Source organism: Ptychodera flava (genome assembly GCF_041260155.1).
Source record: "Ptychodera flava strain L36383 chromosome 23 unlocalized genomic scaffold, AS_Pfla_20210202 Scaffold_23__1_contigs__length_28996876_pilon, whole genome shotgun sequence".
Classification (NCBI taxonomy): Eukaryota; Metazoa; Hemichordata; class Enteropneusta; family Ptychoderidae; genus Ptychodera; species Ptychodera flava.
Window position 1 is genome coordinate 13,439,155 of NW_027248277.1, and position 20,448 is coordinate 13,459,602.

The following is a 20,448-nucleotide window of genomic DNA, read 5'->3' on the forward strand; positions in this document are numbered from 1 at the left end:
CTTGTCCCAGGATCAAGGCTGTGGCCTGGCAAAAATTACGGATATGCCTACAATCCGGGCCTACAGAGAATAGCATTGATCGCGATTTCAGGTTTGCTACACGCGCGCATTCGGCCAAAGTTTGTTGTTGCATGCGTGACTCACGGTTGTGGTAGCATTAGTCTGAGCCATGAATTATTTTGGTTTTTACTTTCGTCGTTGTCTTGGAAAATGTTGACAATCCGACGTATAGGCCCTACATTTATTTTTGCATGTGACGTCATTTGAGATCAACGCTTTTTATTGTCAATTAGGCTAATTCCTTCTTTTTGTTTTGATATTTAGGCCTATGTGCCCACAGACGTGAAGCAAGTCCATGTCTTTTGTTGAATTGAAAACTTCACAAAATTGTATCGCCAAAAATTAAAGCTAATCAATCTGTTGCACTGAATGCGCATGGTCCTCACTATCGTGCGAAAGGCCTGTCAAGTCGTGACGTGATGTAAAATTCTGGTTTAGAAATTAACCAGTGACTGAGTGACTGATGATGACAATGGCTTGAAAAACAGGCGATTAATTTCATAAACTTGAATGGTTTAAACTCAAACCATGCCCACAAAGTTGCCACTTGTGGTTGGCTTAAAGATGAGCCAATGAATTTGTCGGTATATAAACAAACCAACGATGCCAGTGGCTCAAATTTAAACCGATAAATTATATTGTCACGGGCTTAAAAAGAAGCCATTCGGCTTAAATTTATACCATGACGGGCTTGATAATAAGCCACCAATGTATTGGTATGAATACACGCCATCCATACTCTGTGTGGTGGCGTGACTTCAAACCTTAAAAACCTTCGTGGATTTCGGGCAAACCGAAATATTTCAACTGGTTCACCCGCAAGCCACCTACAAACCAAGTGGTTATATTTCAAGCGAGAAGAGTTTGCAGTGTAGGTGGTGACTATAGGCGTCAACTACACACACTCACACACACACACGGACATACAGACAGACATCGCTATGACATATTTAGCTCATGTGTGAACACCCGAGCTAAAAATCACGAGTCACTGAAAAATTTCGTACCACAGAAAAAAAAAAACATTCACCGGTGCCTCCCTAAAACAAACGTATCACCGTCATTCGAAAAGTCCGACGCCCCAACAAAGGTTTGTTGACAACTCTGATGCGCTAGTGCACGTGGTCATGGTACGGTGCAGACGTTTAGTTACGGCAGGCCAGGTTAGTTTTTATGAGTTAGTCAAGGCCCCTAAAACATTTTCTCTTGGGTGAAATTAATGGGTTGCTTTCTTACAAGTTATTTTAAATGGTGTCTTCTGTCCTGACGCATGCTTGTGCATGCATTATACTGTCGATCGCTACTGGGCTTGCATTTTATCGCAGGGACTGCCGACCGACCTGTCGCCAACTAAATCGCTTCGACCTACTTCCCGAACATCAACTAATTTCCCGGGCGCAACGTGAATCATGGTAGAAATAAACGATTATTGAATGCAATTTCAACACAAACTAGGAACATTTTGATTCCATCAGTCGACATAATCTGTCTTTTAAAATATCTTAGCGTGTCAATAGCCATGACACCGACGGATTTTGTAAGTAGCAGTTGACTATTCGTAAGCCCATTTTCGCTGGCTAGTGCTCTTGGTTGACCTATGAATAAGTAAAATATGAAAGTTCGAAAGTTGAAAAATGACATTACGAATCCAAAAAGGAGATTCTAAAGTTGAAAAAGCTACTACGTATCCAAAATGGGGGTTCAAATGTTTGCCTCCTGCGAATGCAAAATGGGACAGCGAAAATTGAACAGTTTGAGTACAAATGCAAAATGAGGAGTTCGAAAGTTTAAAACAGCGAGTACGAATCAAAAATGGGGAATTCGATAGCTGAAAATTGCTACTACGAAACCAAAATGGGGAGTTCGAATCAAGGTCTTGATTACTCGCCATAGATCACTCTTATTATGGATTTCTGTATTAAGAGGCATTGCAATAGTGTGCACATGGGACTTATCTAACTTCTCTAATTGGTATTAGTCGGAGCAAGGAGCTATCTTTGTGACGCAACCTACTGGCGTACCATGCGCAAAAACGAATCGGTTTGCTTAATGCGTCTTCGTATATACCATCATTCCCTGTTTGGTCATTCAAACAACCCTTAAATAAAAAAAGGTTTTTGCAGTTGCATAAATTTCGAACTCTGAAAATAGTAGAGAAAAAGATATGTTGTCTCGGTAGACATCGCGATAAGGAGCCTTGATCTAGGGTGATCAGTCGACATCAATCACCAACGATCCATGCGTCCGCTGTGATCAAAAGGTGTGCGCCTCAGTGAACATAGACATATATATGCAAATAGACAGAGACAGAGAGACTGACAAGGCACGACAGACAGTGGTGTGCGTGTGATAATGGTGGCCCTGTGATAAAAGTCAGATAACCACCGCCCCCTTGAAGTTTCAAACTCATCGGTGTTGGTGTTATATATTAAAGAGAGTACGCACAATCCCTCGCAACCTAAATCGTGCATGGTCACCCATTCATCCAGTCTCTTTCAACATGTCAAACAATATAAATGGTATCTAGTATCAAACACAATTCATGAAAAATGGCCGAGCTTTGTCCCTTTAAACTGCACGACGTGAATCGTGAATCGCGGCACGTGTCACTCGTCTTGTGACGCTTGAATGAGTAGTAAGCGCTTTAAATAAAATTCTCTGTTTGCCGTCAGCGTGCTGGTAGGTTTAGAAGAAAATTAAGAAAGCAATTACAATGTTAACACTATTACTAATACAAATATCATTTTTCCAAAAGAAAGCAAATTAAAAATGAGCTTATGTTAAAACACTTGTGTGCTTTTGTACGTGTGTTTTTTTTTCCCCGGCTGGCTGGTAGGTTTTCAAAAATCCAAAAACAGCAAACAAAGAATTTTCATTAAATGGCCTTAACCTCACACAAAGCGTAGTTCTCTATTTAACCTCTCAGGTGTATATTGATCTGTCTGAAAACAGACTAGGTTTCTATGACCTATTTTTCTTGGACTGCTTGTACGTAACTAGTTCCCTCATCTCTTTCTGAAACAGATTTCTTTAATGACTGATTTAGAGAGGGGAGGGTGACTGGTATCATTAGTTGATAGAAATTGTATGAAATGTCGTCCTCATCTCAAATTATGTCTCAGCTCTGTAAATTACCTACAAAATTGTTGGCTATGGAATCGCAGCAAGCCCATGGCTACTAGGCTACCCTAAAGAGTCTTTTTCGTAATTGTCTAACATACCGTGGAAAGTCGGAACGCCATGCGATCTTATGTACCGAGCGAGTGCTCTAGATTGCGAGAACACAGTCAGATTCCGACTGTAAATTGTTATACTTTTTACAAAATGGTTAAATTGTACAACAGGACTCAAAATGTGTTTACTTTGGTTTGCAGAGTGCCAAAATAAGAGTGATTGCGACTGCATATAAAATTGCCTGAAACACAGCTGGACAACATATAGTCTAAACAAGAAAGTTTGTGTACCTAAATGACCGCTAATTTGCAAGAGGGGCAAATCATTCACTCTACATTGACCTGAATACTATGGAATAAAGGGTCACTGGTGACTTGTCGTCACATTGCAAACAATAACTGGGACTGTATATATAGAAGTGAAAATTGTGTACTTACCGGAACGACGTCGATGTTTGTCCGGAGCAGTCTCATAAGGCTTGTAAGTTCAAGTTTACCAAGATAGCACCCAGAAAGCTTAATACGCATGTTTAACGCTGAAAATACAGTGCTTGTGCCTGCACTATTGGACGAGGTATTGCCCGGTCACACAACAAGGACATTCGGTTTTTTTGATAAAATCCAAAACGTCTGATGAAGTAACTTACCCACACCTGTCTATATTTAGCTGCACTGAAAGCTCGTAAAAACATGAATAGTTATGCAAACACTTAACAGGGACCCACAAACGTCTCAATTCAAAGTCAAACACTCGCTTGTCCTCTCAGACATGAGTGTTAAGGCGATTCAGAGCAACACACCGTGCCGCGACTATCCCCAACCCTGTTTAAGGGGGGCGCTTTGGCTAACTTAATTTCTATGAAGTTTGAAGGGACTCAACCCTTGTTTTAAATATGAAATCTAAATCTAAAAGACAACAAAAGTCGTTCTCTAATTGAGCTCTTCGGTCTATTGTTCTGATCGCCATCCCTTCAGGCATATAGAAGGCGGCGTTGGAGCCCGGATTGAGATTTATCAGTGTTGATGGACAGATAAAGTAAATTTGAGTGAAAAGGCATCTGTTTCTAGCTTACACTGCAGAACCCGAATCGTGAATCGCGGCACGTGTCACTCGGCTCAGTGCACTTGAGTTAGACTTTGGTAATTTGTCTGCCGTCCGCATGTTTGCAGATTTTCGAAGAAAAGTATGTAAACAAACACAATGTTAACACAATAACAAATAATTTCTTTTCAAAAGAATCCAAATTAAAGATGAGCTTATCTTAATTAATACACTTGTGTGTTTTGCATGTGTTTGATTTTTCCCTGGCTGGCTGGAAGGTTTTTGCCGGGACGGCAAATAAAGAATTTTCTTTAAATGGCCTTACCCTCATATAAAGCGTAGTTCTCTATTTAACCTCTTAGGTTTATATTGATCTGTCTCTAACCCGACTTTGTAGCAAGCCATGAGTTTATTTTGTTGTCGTTGCCATTTATTCAAATTTCGAATTTGGTGTTGAACTGAAGTGATAATTTATTACCTAACCTACACATCCGTGTATTTAATTCGGAAGGGGAGACAAATAAAAAAAAAACAACTTCGCTGAAGCTTACAAGAGAGGGCGTACAGTGCCTTTCATTATAATAAGATTGAAAGATGATTCGTTCGCTCGCACTCGTTTGTTTTTCAAACATGTGAAGTAAGAAGTAATGAACCGTTTCCGTCAACGGTAGAGTGACCACGTCTGACCTCTGCACATACCAGTAGACTTTCTTATGATTGTTATGCAAAGTCCGTCACTTGACCAAAGCTGTAAAAACGAAGAATTCACCTTCGATGGCCTCGCTGCAGGTGGTGTCATTCTGGCTTTCCCACACCTTTCTATATTTAATTGCGCTGGAAGTTTTCCGTGAATCTTGTATAGACATGTATGGGAATGATGTTTTCTTTCCACTTGAAAGAACTTTGAATTCGGCCGGTGAAAGCTTAAAAACTTGCAATTTTGTCTTGACAAACTTTGTATCAACAAAATAATTACGCATAATACTTTGAAAGACGAAAGAATGATCTTTTATGATCACCGAGGGAGCATTTATCCATAAGAGAATTTTTCTCGGTCAATTTTTAATGGTTTGTTTATGAGGACTCCCAGTTCATCTCGATACCAATCCGTCTGTTTGTTTTCTTCATATTTTAGTCAGTCAGTCAGTCAGTCAGTCAGTCAGTCAATCAGTCAGTCAGTCAGTCAGTCGGTCAGTCAGTCAGTCTCACTGTGGCCCAGCATCACCTCTCAAACAACAACACGGACTGTATATAGCAGTAAAAATTGTGTACATACCCTAGAACGACGTTGATGTTTGTCTAGAACAGTCTTAATAGGTTTCCAGGTGGTAGAGTGTCTATTGAAGTCTCATAAACTGCACTAAAATATGAATTTAATATGCATCCAGTATTGAGAAAGTATATCTATTGACCAGTCACAAAACGACACATGCTTGTCTTTGGTTATTCAACCGTTCAACTGGGAAACAGGGACCCACAACTGTCTCCGTTCAACAGCCATTCTTTCAGACGTGAGTGTGAAGTCGAGACAGAGCAACACACCATGTCTCGAATATTTACCAGTGTTTCAGGGAGAACTTTTGAATAGCAATACATTGGCTAACATAATTCATCATCTTATGAGAATATCTTAAGTTTTAATAGGACTAGCACTAGTTGTAAATTAAAAAAACAAAGTTAAAATGATAAATTAATAAACTCGTCATGCTTGCTAGATGTAACGCGACACATGACAGCGCAAGTCTAAATAATGATGTTTCTATTCGAATCACTCGAGATCTAGAGGAATATTAAAAAGCAGTTCCACTTAAGGATTTCAAAAGGACCAATGTTAAACTGAGTGTTGTACAGGGCGTTGAGCTCTATTTAATCTCTTCGGTCTATTGACATGTGTGTAAACAGACCAAGTGTCAATGACCCTTTTTTTCTTTGGCAGCTTGCACATAACAAAACCACACATATCAATTTTCAAAATGTTTTTTTATTATTATAAACTGATTTGGAGACGGAGAGTTACTCGATATTACCAGCCGACTGCAATTGCACGAAACGTCTTTTCATGGCAAACTCTTGCAATATTTATATTTTCCGAGTCTGGGATAATCGACAACAGATATGCATACATAAGGCTCAATGTATAAAAGGGATTTATGGCCAGCTGATGAATCTGTTATCAGTCATACCATAATACCATACACAGCACTGGTGTAAACATATTTAACGTGCGAGGAGGTTCTAACGTATGCAAAAGAAGTCTGCAGCTTACCGTAAACTTTGAAATAAAACGAAATGGCCTGCTTTTGTCCACGACAAAGCGGCCATGTCTGACTTTTCACATGCTTGTGGCGTTTGTTATGGCTGTGATACAAATTCCGTCACTTGGCCCAAGCTGTAAAAACGACAGAATCATCTTCTAAAGACTAGCTGCAAGTGGTTATTCTAATTTTCTACACTTTCTATATTAAGTTGCGCTGAAAGTTCTGAAATAGATTTCTATATCAACTGATTTGGAGAGGGGAAAGTTACGTGGTATTACTAGCAGATACAAATTGTATGAAATGTCGTTCGCATCGCAAATTATGTCTCAGCTTTGTAACTTCACTTTTCCTTACCCCTAAATTACCTATACAATTGTTGGCTATGGAATCGCAGCAAGCCCATGGCTACTAGGCCACCCTAAAGAGTCTTTTTCGAAAATGTCTATCATATACCAGTAGACTTTCTTATGATTGTTATGCAAAGTCCGTCACTTGACCAAAGCTGTAAAAACGAAGGAATCATCTTCGATGGCCTCGCCGGTACCAGTTTTTAAATTCGTACGTATAGCAGTATCGCCAACACATCGTGATGTGAATAATTCCAACGGTAACAGACAGCATGATACACTTCAGTGCCAAACTCATCTCATAATGTTGTTAAGTCAAATGTTTGTTTCTTCTTGAGCTTATTTCCAACATGATATTTCATGAATACATTAAGGGATTTTTCGTCTCCGCAATTGAACTTTCATGAAAGTTATGATTGAACGTTACTGGCTATCAAGCTAGAATTTTACCATGATAATCAAGCTGATCAAGGGCTTGTAGGACTCTGTCCTATTTCACTTGCGTGACTACATTTTTCTGAAAATATGCCAAATATTTATGTGGAGCTCATCAGACATAAACATCCTAATTTTGGTACCTTCTAGGTTATTTGATTGCATTACATGCTTTTCGGTGAGTAAAACTTTGTAGCAAGCTGTGACTTTATTTTGATGTCGTTGCCATTTATTCAAATTTCGAATGTGGTGAACTGAAAAGATAATTTATTAACTAACCTACACATCCGTATGTTTACTGTGGGCTAATGTGCAGAATTGAATAAGCTGTTATCCAATTGAGTGGCTGAATCTTACCAATATATAAACAAATTGATGCAAATAGACTCCCTAAGTCGCTGTGAATAGTGACAATGGACCAATCAGAGAAAGAGCTTATTTAATCCTACACATCCGTATGTTTACTGTGGAAGGGGAGCCATATCCCCAATCATCGCTGAAGTTTACAAGAGTGAGATTACTGACCATTTCATTATTATAATAAGATTGCAAGAGGATTCGCGATCGCTTGTTTTTAAACGTTGTGTAGTAAAAAGAAATGACCCGTTTTTTCATCAACGGTAGAGTGACCAAGTCTAACCTCTTCACATACCAGTAGACTTTGTTATGATTGTTATGCAAAGTCCGTCACTTGACCAAAGCTGTAAAAACGAAAGAATCATCTTCGATGGGCCCGCTGCAAGGGGTGTCATTCTGACTTCCCACACCTTTCTATATTTAATTGCGCTGAAAGTCTCACGTGAATCTTGTACAGACATGTATGGAAATATTGCTTTCCATCCTCTTGAAAGAACTTTGAATTAGGCCGGTGAAAACTTGTTTGGGATATTGCTCATGGCACAACTACAAACCTGGAGTTCGTATCCCGCTGAAAGTCGATTCGGCTGGGAATTTGTGTGTACTGAGTGTAGAGTTTTAAAGCATTTTATCGCACACAAAAATATGTGTCTTCAAACCACCACGCTTCATGCAATGTTTCTCAGCTGCATAAGTGCATCACTCGTAAGCTGGCCGACCGGGCTTCCCTTCAGTCAAAATGCACAAGAAACAATGCGTGACAAGGTCACATGGTATGACTGGTTATTTCAGGCATTATTCGTCGCTGATGAGGTAAAAGACGCCAGTCTTTTACTTTATGGGCTGCTAACGAGTTATTTGGTCAGGGCGACAAGCCCCGGCGTGTTTGATAGGTTGGACAAATTGATTATATGAATTAGGAAGGGCAATTAACAGATATGGACAATTTTCTTTTAAAAACTACAAATAGATAGTGACGATAAAGTAATAGGCACACAACATGTAAGGTTTGTATAATGAAGAAAAGTTTAATACATAGTATTTCTTGATCATATTCATAACTTATAGGCAAATAATGCCAACAGTACTTTGTGTCGGTATGGGATGAGGAATTGGGCATAAGGTACAACAGGTACAACAACGCCGTCATCTGTTGGTTTTTCCAAGTCGGTGACACACTCACACGCATGATGTCGCTAAATGGAGGTCAGACGCTATAGCAATGTTTCGTTGTTTTTGTTCTGTATTCATATTAAGCTACTGTCATTACAGACAACAGGATACGTTTGCCAACATTAGTTCCCTTACATACGTGTATTTGAAGTCAGGCCGAGTAAAAAAAGAAAAAGAATTCGAAATGCACAAAAACTTCAAATTTTGCAGAGGGACTAGACAGAAATCACAGGGAGAGGAGCTTGTGTGGTTGGGGCAGGTCATATTTTTCGCGCAAGCGTTTTTGAAGGGTTATGAAATTCCACGCGTGCCTTTTGGAAGGGTCACCATTTTAATTGCAAAGCAATGATATAACAATGTAGTGCTTCATCAAGAAATATGCAAAACATCATATATGGGAGTCTATCACGTAAGCTATTGACAATTCCCATGCAAAACAAGCAATTCTGTACTTTTATATATGTAATATAGGTTATATATGTTTGATAATATACCTTGTATTGGTTGAAGATTGCTGTAAAGAGTACATGATTGTATAGGCCTACACTAGCTAGCCGTTGGATCTCTGCCATAAACGTGCATAGGATCTCTCAATACGTCCCTATGTGTAGCCGTGCAATTTTCCTGCCAAATGCCGCGAAAACCCGCTCGTTTTGTCTATTGTGTCATGTCATTTGACTATTTCTTGCCACGTATTACTATAAGAAGTAAGAAATGATGATCAACAGTGGGTCGTTGGTCAAATCGTCGCGGGGCCGGTACGTTGTGCAGCTGGTTGTGGGACCGGATTCTCTTATATCCGTGTACGTCAACGCGTTGTCCTTCCCCCTTATCATGCTCCTGAGCCCCCCCCCCCACTTGTTGACAACATATCCGAGAGTGCCGCATGATGTTACGGTTTGATTATTATGTTTGCGATATTGCCGCTTATATGGCGGCTGATTTGTCACAAGCATACCAACTTACCAAATCTAACACGCAATAAAAGTTCAATAAATCTAAGTTAAATATCTGCTGAATATTGCCACAGTAATTACACGCTTGATTGCGATCACATTTGATCATGATTTTCTTGAATCAGTTGAATGGGGCTCGCTCGAGCCATGAAGCGTAACACTTACCCGTATAATGTATATGCCTACAGACTATCAATGACCAGGCTCTTGTCTACAACATCGCTAGCAAGGACGAGAACTTTCATTTCAAGACGTCGAATAGGAGTACAATTGACAAAAACTCAACCTACAGAAATCCACAGCTCGCAGAGCAATGCCTGCTGCAGCAAGAAGCATCTGTTCCGTGATCTGCATGAACGTCGGTGTCGGAGAACTGGGTATATGGCGTGCTACACTCGGCTTTGGAGAATCCAACTCCACTACGAAGTTTACCCCGTTGGGGATGCAAACGAGAATTCCGAGTACAGGTATCAAGTCAAGCGAAGGACCTTTCATAGGTCTTCTTGGTTTGTGCGGGTTATTTCATTTCAGTCATTTGAAAGAGGATTCAGACCTACCCGGCAATCAAGAGGTACAACAACGAAGTTTGAGTAGCACCGGTAGGCCTACACCAGCTAGCCGTTTGATCTCTGCCATGACCGTGCACAGGATCTCTCAATACGTCCCTATGTGTAGCCGTGCAATTTTCCGGCCAAATGCCGCGAAAACCCGCTCGTTTCGTCTATTGTGTCCTGTCATTTGACTTTTTCTTACCAAGTATTACTAGAAGAAGTAAGAAATGGTAATCAACAGTGGTTCGTGGGTCAAATCGTAGCGGGGCCGGTACGTTGTGCAGCTGGTTATGCGACCTGATTCTCTTATATCCGCGCACGTCAACGCGTTGACCTTCTCTCTTATCGAAGCAACAGCATCTCCTGTGTCCTGCTCTTGCTTGCCGATCATGGTCTTGAGTGTAATTTTTGTGTTAGGCATCGTGCTTGTTGCTGGTTTATATATATATATATATATATATATATATATATATATATTATATATATATATATATATATACACACACACACACAATGTATACAATGTGCCTCCGGTTATCATCATAATGGCTTTATGCTATATGTATATATATATATATATATATATATATATATATATATATATATATATATATATATATATATATATATATATATATATACAATGTTGATCATTTAAGTGATGTATTTTTACTGTGCTGTACATAGCTTTGTGTACAGCCAGCGTGACCGCGCGTGATCAAAACCGTTTGTTCACTGTGACTACATGCAGTAATGTCAGCGACATAATGTGCAGAGTGTCTCAACGTTCGTAGCCTTACATGAGTTGATAGATAGAAATACACCACTGAAGTTCGGTTCCGATCTTAATATTTTACTATTGCATGATGTTGATTCTTACAAAAGCGTTAACAAAGTGAGGGACCGCTCCCATCTCACTCCGATTGAAGTTGAGAAAACTTGTTTACAAACATTTATGTTTATCAACAAACAATCGTGCACGTTCAGCGCGACGACCACTGCGCTTTAATAAATCTAACACAGTTATCACAACTTGAGTATAGTGTATATAGGTGTACTGAATACTGGATAACAAAACTAGTTGACATTTGAACCACGAGTCCTTCCTTTAACCTGTGACGTCATGTCGGGATTTTCCGTACCTTGATGAACAAGCTACACTAAAGTAGAGGTGAGTTAGACCAACGCCTTTAAAATCCATAGTGACTAATCAATGTGCATAGTTTAAAGAGAACCGGCATTCATTAGTTTTCCAGAGCTTTGCTCAAAGAGGGAATGTGTTTTAGTAATGTTAACGTGTAAGCAGATAATGTAGAATACGCCTTGGTGACAAATATTCGTACTCTCATTTAAACAAAATCTTTCCTTTTCTACCGCTTGTCGGGAATCATTTTGTGGCTCTTGGAGTAAGTGAAGATTTCGCCAGTTTAGTTTTTTTTTGGAAATCAAAATTCTATTTTTCTGCATAGGGATAAACACAGGGGTGGCGGCCATTTTGATTTTCAATTATCGGTAATTTAATGTATGGTTATTTGTTTATCCAGTACGAAGCTTTGCACGGTTACCCCTGATTTTCATTTTTGATCTAGTAAAAGAGTGAGTGAAATTTTTCAAGAGGAAAATTTTGGCAAAGTTTAAGGCTTTCATTTTCTAGGCTCATACTACCTGACCTTGAAAGCTACAAAGGAAGATGACCTTATGACCTCCGCAAGGCACGCGCACAGAACCTCTTAGATAATGTCAAGACTATTCTAGTTGATTTTTTTAATTTCATTTACAACTGAAGTTTCAAATTTTCATCCTACTCGAAAGTGAAATAACTTGGTGCAGGTGACATGGCGGGGTCCTATTCTGTTCTACGACGTGCATCTGTGCTCGACGCGGCTTATAGACCACAAGTCACAGTTTAATTTTTCATTATAAGAACTGAGTTACAGTGTGAAAAGTAGAGATAGATCTAAGAAACTGTGTTCTACCTCAAACTACTTTTTTAGCCAACCAACTTCGACTAAGATTAAGAGTTCACGGATTCGATAAAACTGGCTTTGTGGTGTCCGCAAAACCGTTGCGATCATTTCATTTCAGAATTAAGTGAAGCTGTTGCGAACTATTATAGAAATAACGGGCGACGCGCAGACCATTAACGTTTATTTGTGGGCATGGGCGAGAGGAAAGCCAAAAATTAACGGGCGAGGCTTGCTGAGCCCGTTACTTTGTCTTTCCTCGAGCCCGCGCCCACAAATAAACGTTAATGGTCAGAGCAGAGCCTGTTATTTCCATGTTATTATCAGCGAACCCAATTAACAAAACCGCCAAAATTTCCGAAAATTTCTGGAGCGAACGACAACTGGGCCCCAGAAACTGAGCAATACGTGACGTACTGTCACGCGCGCTATAAAAAATTGGCAAATCCGGAGATGTTTTCAGAAAAAAAGTATCTCAACTTGACCTACAAGTAGTCCATTTTATTTTGTGATTGATTATGATTTACGTTTAAGCTGTAAAGTTGTGATATTTTGAGTTGTTAATCTTATTATTCATATTCACGGGCATGTAAACAGACCCTTACTGTGTATTTATGGTCAGTCACGTGGTTCAGCTCGACCAATCAAAATGCGACGGGCAGGGCATGGTAATATAATCTAATTTGTCGACTGGAACTAACCAAATGTACGGAGGTTAGCCGAGGTCATGCACTGTAATAGTGTGTTTATATGCTAATTAAATTTTCGACGATGATTTTAAAAAAGGCGCTCCTAACTTATATAGCTAATACTTACTCAACTATTAGTTTTGGCAGTGTTGGGCCCTTGTCGCTATGACAATGTGCCAACTACTATTCCACGTCAAATAATGTCGAAACTTTTCTTAGTCGATTCTAGTTTCATTTAAAAATAAAATATTTCGAATGTTCATCCTAAATTGAAGAGCTTACGAGTTCGGATTAACCAGCTTGGTGGTGTTTGCCCAACCGCCGAGACCATTTCATTTCAGAATTAAGTGACGTTGCTGTGAACTGGTATAATTTGCCGACCGGAACCAACTTGATGTATTCGGTAAGCGGAGGTCATATATAGTTATTGTGTATTTAGATGCTAGTTAAATTTGCGACGACAATTTTCTCAAGCAAATGTTTACGCAACTGCAGTATTGGCAGTGTTGGGCCAATGTCGCTATGATAATGTGCCAACTAAGACCCCACGTCATGTGTAAACGACAGAACTCGATCGTCGCCTGCCATCTCTTGAATAGGTTGGCCTATTGCAGTCTCCGTGATCAACGATTTAGGGTCTCTCTGCTTGGTTAAGCGTTGATCAGTGATTGATGATAAAGCTGACCTTGCCAAAAACGGTCTCAAAATCATGAAACCACGCGAGCGGATAATGTACACTTTCAGATAATACACTTCGCGATTTTAGTCTAGGTTTTTATCTGTTTTTCACTAAGTCCTGCAAGTTGAAGAGTTGAAGAGTAACGGTGATCTCAAAATCATGTTCAAGCAGTTTTTCTTTTCTGTTGTTTGTTTTTTATCTAACCCTTTCAGGCCTAAACCTCTACGTTAGGTGTGGCGCCAGTAAGTTACCTCGAAGTCGGGTCTGACAAGGTTTAACGATGCAATTCACCAAAAATTTGTCTTCTAATAAAGCCATTTTCGAATATTTGACTACTTTTCCCGACGTCACTTGCGGATTTACGCTTTTCCAACGCGTTATACTCCGACAAGCATCGCCAGCATTTCCATTAACATGGACAAACATTTCGAAAACAGAAAGACAAATCAACACTTCGACGTACCGTTCATCTGTTGAAACGCGAGATCGCTGAAATATATATTCGGATGATGCTTACGTATGCATACAGACAGCTAGTCACGTTGCTAGGGTCAATCAACGAAGAAGCTCGTATCAACATGCCGACAACACAGCGTCCAAAAGCGTTCGGGTACGTATCATATTATAGCTTTGTGATTGGGCGTAATTTATAAAATTGACAGGGATAAAGAAAAGAAAGCAGTTACGGTGTGTTGTTATTGGTCGTCAGAACAACACGCCCCTCGAGACCGTGGTAAATAAACCGGCTTGGTGAACCGACAGACGGACAGTTTGATGCAACACAGCAATCGTTCAAGAAATCATTGGAAACCAGCAAAATGAAGTAAGTTATACAGGGACGAGAGATTTATATATGTAGATTCAAGACACTTTCAACTTCTAATCACACGTAGTCGTAGAAGTCAGCTAAGACGGTACTTATACTGACGGAAAAACAGTTATATTTTTATAACTTTTCTTAATTTCAGGAACGCATATCCATTTCTTGCGGTCATCACATTCGTAATCTCTCGGACAACTGCTCAAGGTAATTATTGATCTATCTCTATAGCACTACAACATCGACTGCATCGTCTCAACTGGTATGTTAATGAATCTTCAGTGTCGCTCAGGCGATATTAAACTAAAAGCGCGCTCAATGTTGGTGTTATTTTTACAAAATGCGTACTTCCTACAACAATTCGGCTGCTCTGTGCAACGAAGTTCAAAATTTCGACACGACCGTAAGTTAAACAAGTCAAGTCTTTCCTTCAGACGTAAGATATTTGAATTTTTCCTGCGCTAAAATTTAAATGGTGTAAGCTTCAATCCCGTCAACATGTGTTTATACCCAAAATTTATATGACACAGTCATAGTAAAATATGGTTATCGTTAAAATATCAAAATGATCTGTTCAATATTTCTGAATATTGTTTCAAATTGTTATTCTTGTCGCGAAACGCATTTCGTAATCAAAAAGTAATTTCTTTGGTTGGTTTTTATCTCCCGTGTCCAGATGTTGGTGTCAAAAGCTTCACAATTACAACACCAGCAACTTTAACTACAGGGGTCTGCAATGCAGAAACGGCCTACACGTTTAATATAGTGTTCTGTATTGTCTCCGGCACCGAGGACAATACCGTGGGGACGGTGCGATTGCACTATGCAGATGGTGATAACTACCACACTGCGACAACAAAAGGTAGTGGTTATACAGCAACATTAGGTGACATTACATCAGACATCACTGTCGACACTGTTGGCGACACGTCGATTACTGGTGCAACTGCAACAATACCAGTAGACGGTTCGTGTTCATCGTACACTCACATCTGCGCGACGATTATAGTAGGCGAAGCTCTAGGTGATGAAAGCACTGTGGCCAATGATAATGCATGTATCGCTCTAGACGGAGGAACAACAAGTACAAGGCATTGTCCTATTGGTAGGCTTATCTGTTTCTTTGTTTTCATTGTTATGTTTTGTATTATGAGTAGAACAGTGAAAGAGTAAGCATGGTCATGCGACGATTTTATTTCCATTATAAACCGGACAATACAATCCATTTGACTCAGGACATAGGACCATTTACAGAAAAAAGAAACGTTTGCCTTCCTTGGATGTTTGTAAAAACCTACCAGCGAGCCAGGGGAAAAAGAGACAAAAAGACGAGTATATTAACATGAGCTCGATTTTTATTTGGTTTCTTTTCGAAAAATAATACTTCTATTCGTAAAGAAGCTAGTATTGTGTTTCTTTCTTAATTTTCTCTGAAAACCCACCATACAAAGAATTTTATTTAGAGCGCATAATTTCTCTATTGTGTGATACGTGACGAAGAAATACCTTCTTCGTATGCTCCAAAATGTAATCTTAGTAATATTAATAAATATGGAATGATAACCTATGTCTTTGCATATACTCCGGAGACACATGTGCGTATGGAATTCCATTTTATAATAAATATGTCATGAACAATCGTTTCCCATTTAACTTATAGCTAATTGTGCTGACCCTGGATCAGTTGAAAACGCACAGAAGCAAGGCAGTACTTTTGAACATAATGACACTGTCACATATACGTGCAATGTTGATTACGATCTCGTTGGCGAAGGCACCCTTACATGCAATGACGGACAATGGGACAATGACGTTCCTAAGTGCTCAGGTATGAAAGGCACATTGCCCTTACAAAAAATATCAGTCGCCTGACGCCAGGGAAATGCATGATTATTTTTATCATCAATATCACGTATTTACTAAGATAATTCCACTGTCGAATTCATTCGAGAAATGTCATACTGGAAAAATGGTAACTCGACATTGATCAAAATCTCGTACACGTTATAAGACTTTTCTTCTAAAAAACTGTCATAAAGTGATATGACGATAGTTTATAGAGCCGAGAGGATGCCAGTTAGTGCCACCTTCAGTGTTGATGCAATTTTCGTTATTAATCATCAAGAAAATATCAATTACAACAACTAACAAAAAACGTAAAATACAATGTGCATAGTATTTGTCTATTATGCCACATGGATGGCTGTGTTAACGATCGGGACAGTCATCGTTCTTCCACTATTTTTTACTTCTAGGTACGGCGACCACTGACGGAGGTGACACAGCAGCAGGTAAAGAAAAAGGCAAACTCTGTCAATCATTGTTTCACTAAAGTGTTAAGTTATAGTATCTTGTTATATTAGGCTGTAATCATTCATATAATAACAGTAATTAGCAAACATAGATTTATTGGGACAACGATCATTTACATTGCTAATTAAATTGTGTTTGATTTGTATATCTGAATACCCTAAGAGAAACTTCTTTTCAAACTAAAATACAAAAATGTCACTCTGCAAAATGTTAACTTGACATTGATAAAAACCCGTACACGTTATAAGACTTTTCTTCTCAAAAATTGCCATAATATGATTTGATGATAGGTTATAGAGCCGAAAGAATTCGACCTACATTGTTGATGAAAAAGTCCTATGGAGATCTGTCTTATAGAGATCTTTCCTACAAAGAGATGTTTCTTCATCAATCATCTGTGTACGCAAGAAAATATCAATTATACCAAATAACAAAAACGTAAAATATACTGTGCATGGTATTTGTCTACTATGCCACTTTGATGGCAATGTTAACAATCACGACAGCCATCGTCCTTCTGCTATATTTTACTTCTAGATACGGCGACCACTAAGGGAGGTGAGATAGCAGCAGGTAAGGAAAAAGGCAAAGTTTGTCAATTATCATATTAGCTGAAGTGTAAGTTATTGCATTTTGTTATTGTGGGCTGTGGTCATTCATATAATAATAGTAATTAGCTAACATAAATTTTATTAGGACAGCGATCATTTGCATTTTAATTAAATTGATTTAAAGCGGAAAATGTTTGCCTTGTATATCCTGAATGTCCAAAGAAAACTGCGTTTCAAACTAAAATATAAAAGATACACGCGATTTTGATCTCAATAGAGATAGACAAATGTCGAAGAACTGAAATTAACATATGACACAAAGAATCATTTCTGTCCAAAATTTTACTTTAATCATCAGCAAGACATTTTGACTTTCAGTCCCATCACAGCGTTATTGGTGGGTTGGAAGCAGTGGCCGACTGGTTTTGTGTGAGGCCTAGCAGCTAGGCGATGTTGCCGTGAGTGTGTGGGGGTTCGAATCCCGGGTTATAGTAAAATTGTTATTTGTTTAGCTTTCGGCGAATAAATTGTATGGAAAATGAATACTTGGCAAACTAAATCCACTACTTTGTTCAGTTTTATGGTGGAATGCACCTCGGGGACAGACATTTGGCGTCTTTTGTTAATCCAGTTCTTTTCTCATCTTCTACTCCTCGGTAGTGTTCATTTTAGAGGTCTTGGTGAAAGAACAATTTTCACCTCCTTAGGTTTTCTAAAATATAACATTTATTTTTGATTCCATAGTAAAGCACAGGAAAGGCGACCAGTTTGAATTTCAAATATTGGTGAATCGTGGGTAATTTGTTTCTCAGGTACCAAATTTTTGTTCTTGATTTTGGAAAGAGTAAGGTTGAAAGATTGCCTAAGGAAAGTTTTGGCAAATGTTTAAGTCTTTAAGGCCCAATGGCTACGAGTTTTATGCATTTTTCCATGATTTTAATTCCAAACTAAAGCTGGTTCGTGTACATGAGCTACGTGAAGAACATTAAATGTTCTTCAGTAACGTAGCTCATGTTATGGAAGTATCACTGCTTGCCATCGAGTTTTAACAGGTTAAAGAATAAACGAATACCGCACTCATAAAATGCGCCCCCACCCAAAGGTACAAAACATGCAGTATTGCCTGCACATACAAATGGCGATCATAAAAGGCCATTTACTTGAATGCACAACACACGATGACCAACTATCGATTTTTCTCTGCAACATGATTACTTTCTGAAAATTGCGGGAAATCTAAAATGATGTTTAAACGTTTGTATTTACATGCCACTTTCGACATTATGGCAATGTTATGCACGTTTTTAGTCTTTAATGAGTATATATTCCAAGACAGCTCTTAGAAAAGTGACGATATTTTTGAGATCGCTTTATTGAACATTGGCAGCTATCGGGGCTTTAATTTTCGAGACGCATACTACCTTGACCTACAACTTAAGCAACCGATATTGTACTTTTCAGAATGTGGTGGCGGGACAAATGTTCATGGACTGTACTACAGCCTGATAGCCACTCTGGCATTTGTTGGCATGGCTTACTTCTGGTAACGATGACGGGGAACAGTTAAAAGGTACGGAATCGATTCCCACATGTAGTCGGTAAGATATTGTAGACGCATGAGCAACATTAAGACATTTGCAGTCTACCAAATACATGTAGGAGTTGAAAGTTGAAAAGAATACTACACAAACAAATAACGACCTTCAAATGATTTCGTGTATTGCACTTATCATCGAATGTGACCGTTGCTTCATACACACTGATATTTCCTTAATAGTTATAGTGAAATATTGTTTTACTATATTGTCTAAAGGTACACAGTACACTTGCACTACTGATGTTAAATTCTTCTGGTAAAGAGAGGGAATACAAAGGCATGGAACGCCATGACTGACTTAAGTGGTCTAATATCATGTATTAAAAATACAAAGAATAATCCATAGGCAGTGAGAAAAAGTCAGACCTCTAGAAGAGAGCAAAGAAATAGGAAGATACAGACATGTTGAAACAAGACACTGAAACTGAGTATCTTGTCTTATGCGAAAGGACAAGTCAACTCCCTCAGCTTTGCGCTTTGCATGAACTTCTAAAACAAATAATTGTAGAGTGCTAAAGCGAAATTCATTGTATTAGTGTCAAAATCAATAGTTAGACCCACTGGCCCTCCCAAGCGATTCACACATTCCATAACATGACAAAAATTGTACAAAATATTTGTAAGTTATTGCATAGAATGATGGTATTGATTCGAAAAACAAAACACGGCAACATCGATGAAAAGGAAAAAAATGTAAAACGAATCATGTACGAAACCCGAAAAAAGTATGTAAATGGACCACTTTTTGTTTTCAATATATGAGATTTTTAAATTTGACCAAGTCTAAAGAGTTTGGGAAAAGGTTTTTGACAGTTAGATCTGTGCAAAAAAAAAAATCACGGGAAACGTATACGCAGTATCTAGCTCGCATGCAGGGTCATAGGTTGATATCAAAGAGCAATAGCCCATAGTCGAAATGTAGTTGAATGCTTGAGTGGAGACACGTATTTGCATACACACAGGCTAACGGAGACCGACTATACGGGGCAAATAGACAAAAAGACTGGCGCGGGTATTTGGATTATGACTCCATGATTTCATTTTGCACACACGTGCATACACACACAAAATACAAAAACAAAAAACAAAACAAAACAAACAAACAAAAAAACGCATTCAATTACAACTTAGGCTTCAGAAATTATAATAATAAAAAATCGTCGCAGTTGCTTATAAGAACTTCTTATTGTCACCTTTAAGACCTAATTCACGGAAACTTGACTCCAACTTTCACGATGTTTGAGACTATTATACAAATAATATTTTACTTGTATGGTTGTTGTTGACAAGTCTTGAAAACAGTATTCTATTTAACCGGATTGATAAATTTTCTCCGTTTCAGAAAAAACTCCCATTGTCATGGCATTAATCTACAACACTGTTAAAAGAAGAGATGGTTAATTCGGAAAACAAAACAATTTCAACAGGTCATTCATCGTTTTCAAGGAAGGTTTGCAAGTATGACCAACGAGTTTAATGACGT

General features: G+C 38.7%; 2 protein-coding genes across 2 annotated transcripts in view; both read left to right on the plus strand.

The window, feature by feature from the left end:
* The window catches only part of LOC139124345 (uncharacterized), a 287,549-nt gene that overhangs the window by 77,297 nt on the left and 189,804 nt on the right, over window positions 1-20,448 (plus strand). The window lies entirely within an intron of this gene.
* On the plus strand, window positions 14,460-18,938 carry LOC139124344 (uncharacterized). Its single transcript, XM_070690484.1, has 7 exons — window positions 14,460-14,507; window positions 14,653-14,711; window positions 15,181-15,609; window positions 16,165-16,332; window positions 16,760-16,795; window positions 17,355-17,390; window positions 18,830-18,938. The coding sequence occupies exons 1-7, from the start codon at window positions 14,503-14,505 to the stop codon at window positions 18,913-18,915; spliced, it is 819 nt and encodes a 272-aa protein (XP_070546585.1). The 5' UTR covers window positions 14,460-14,502; the 3' UTR covers window positions 18,916-18,938.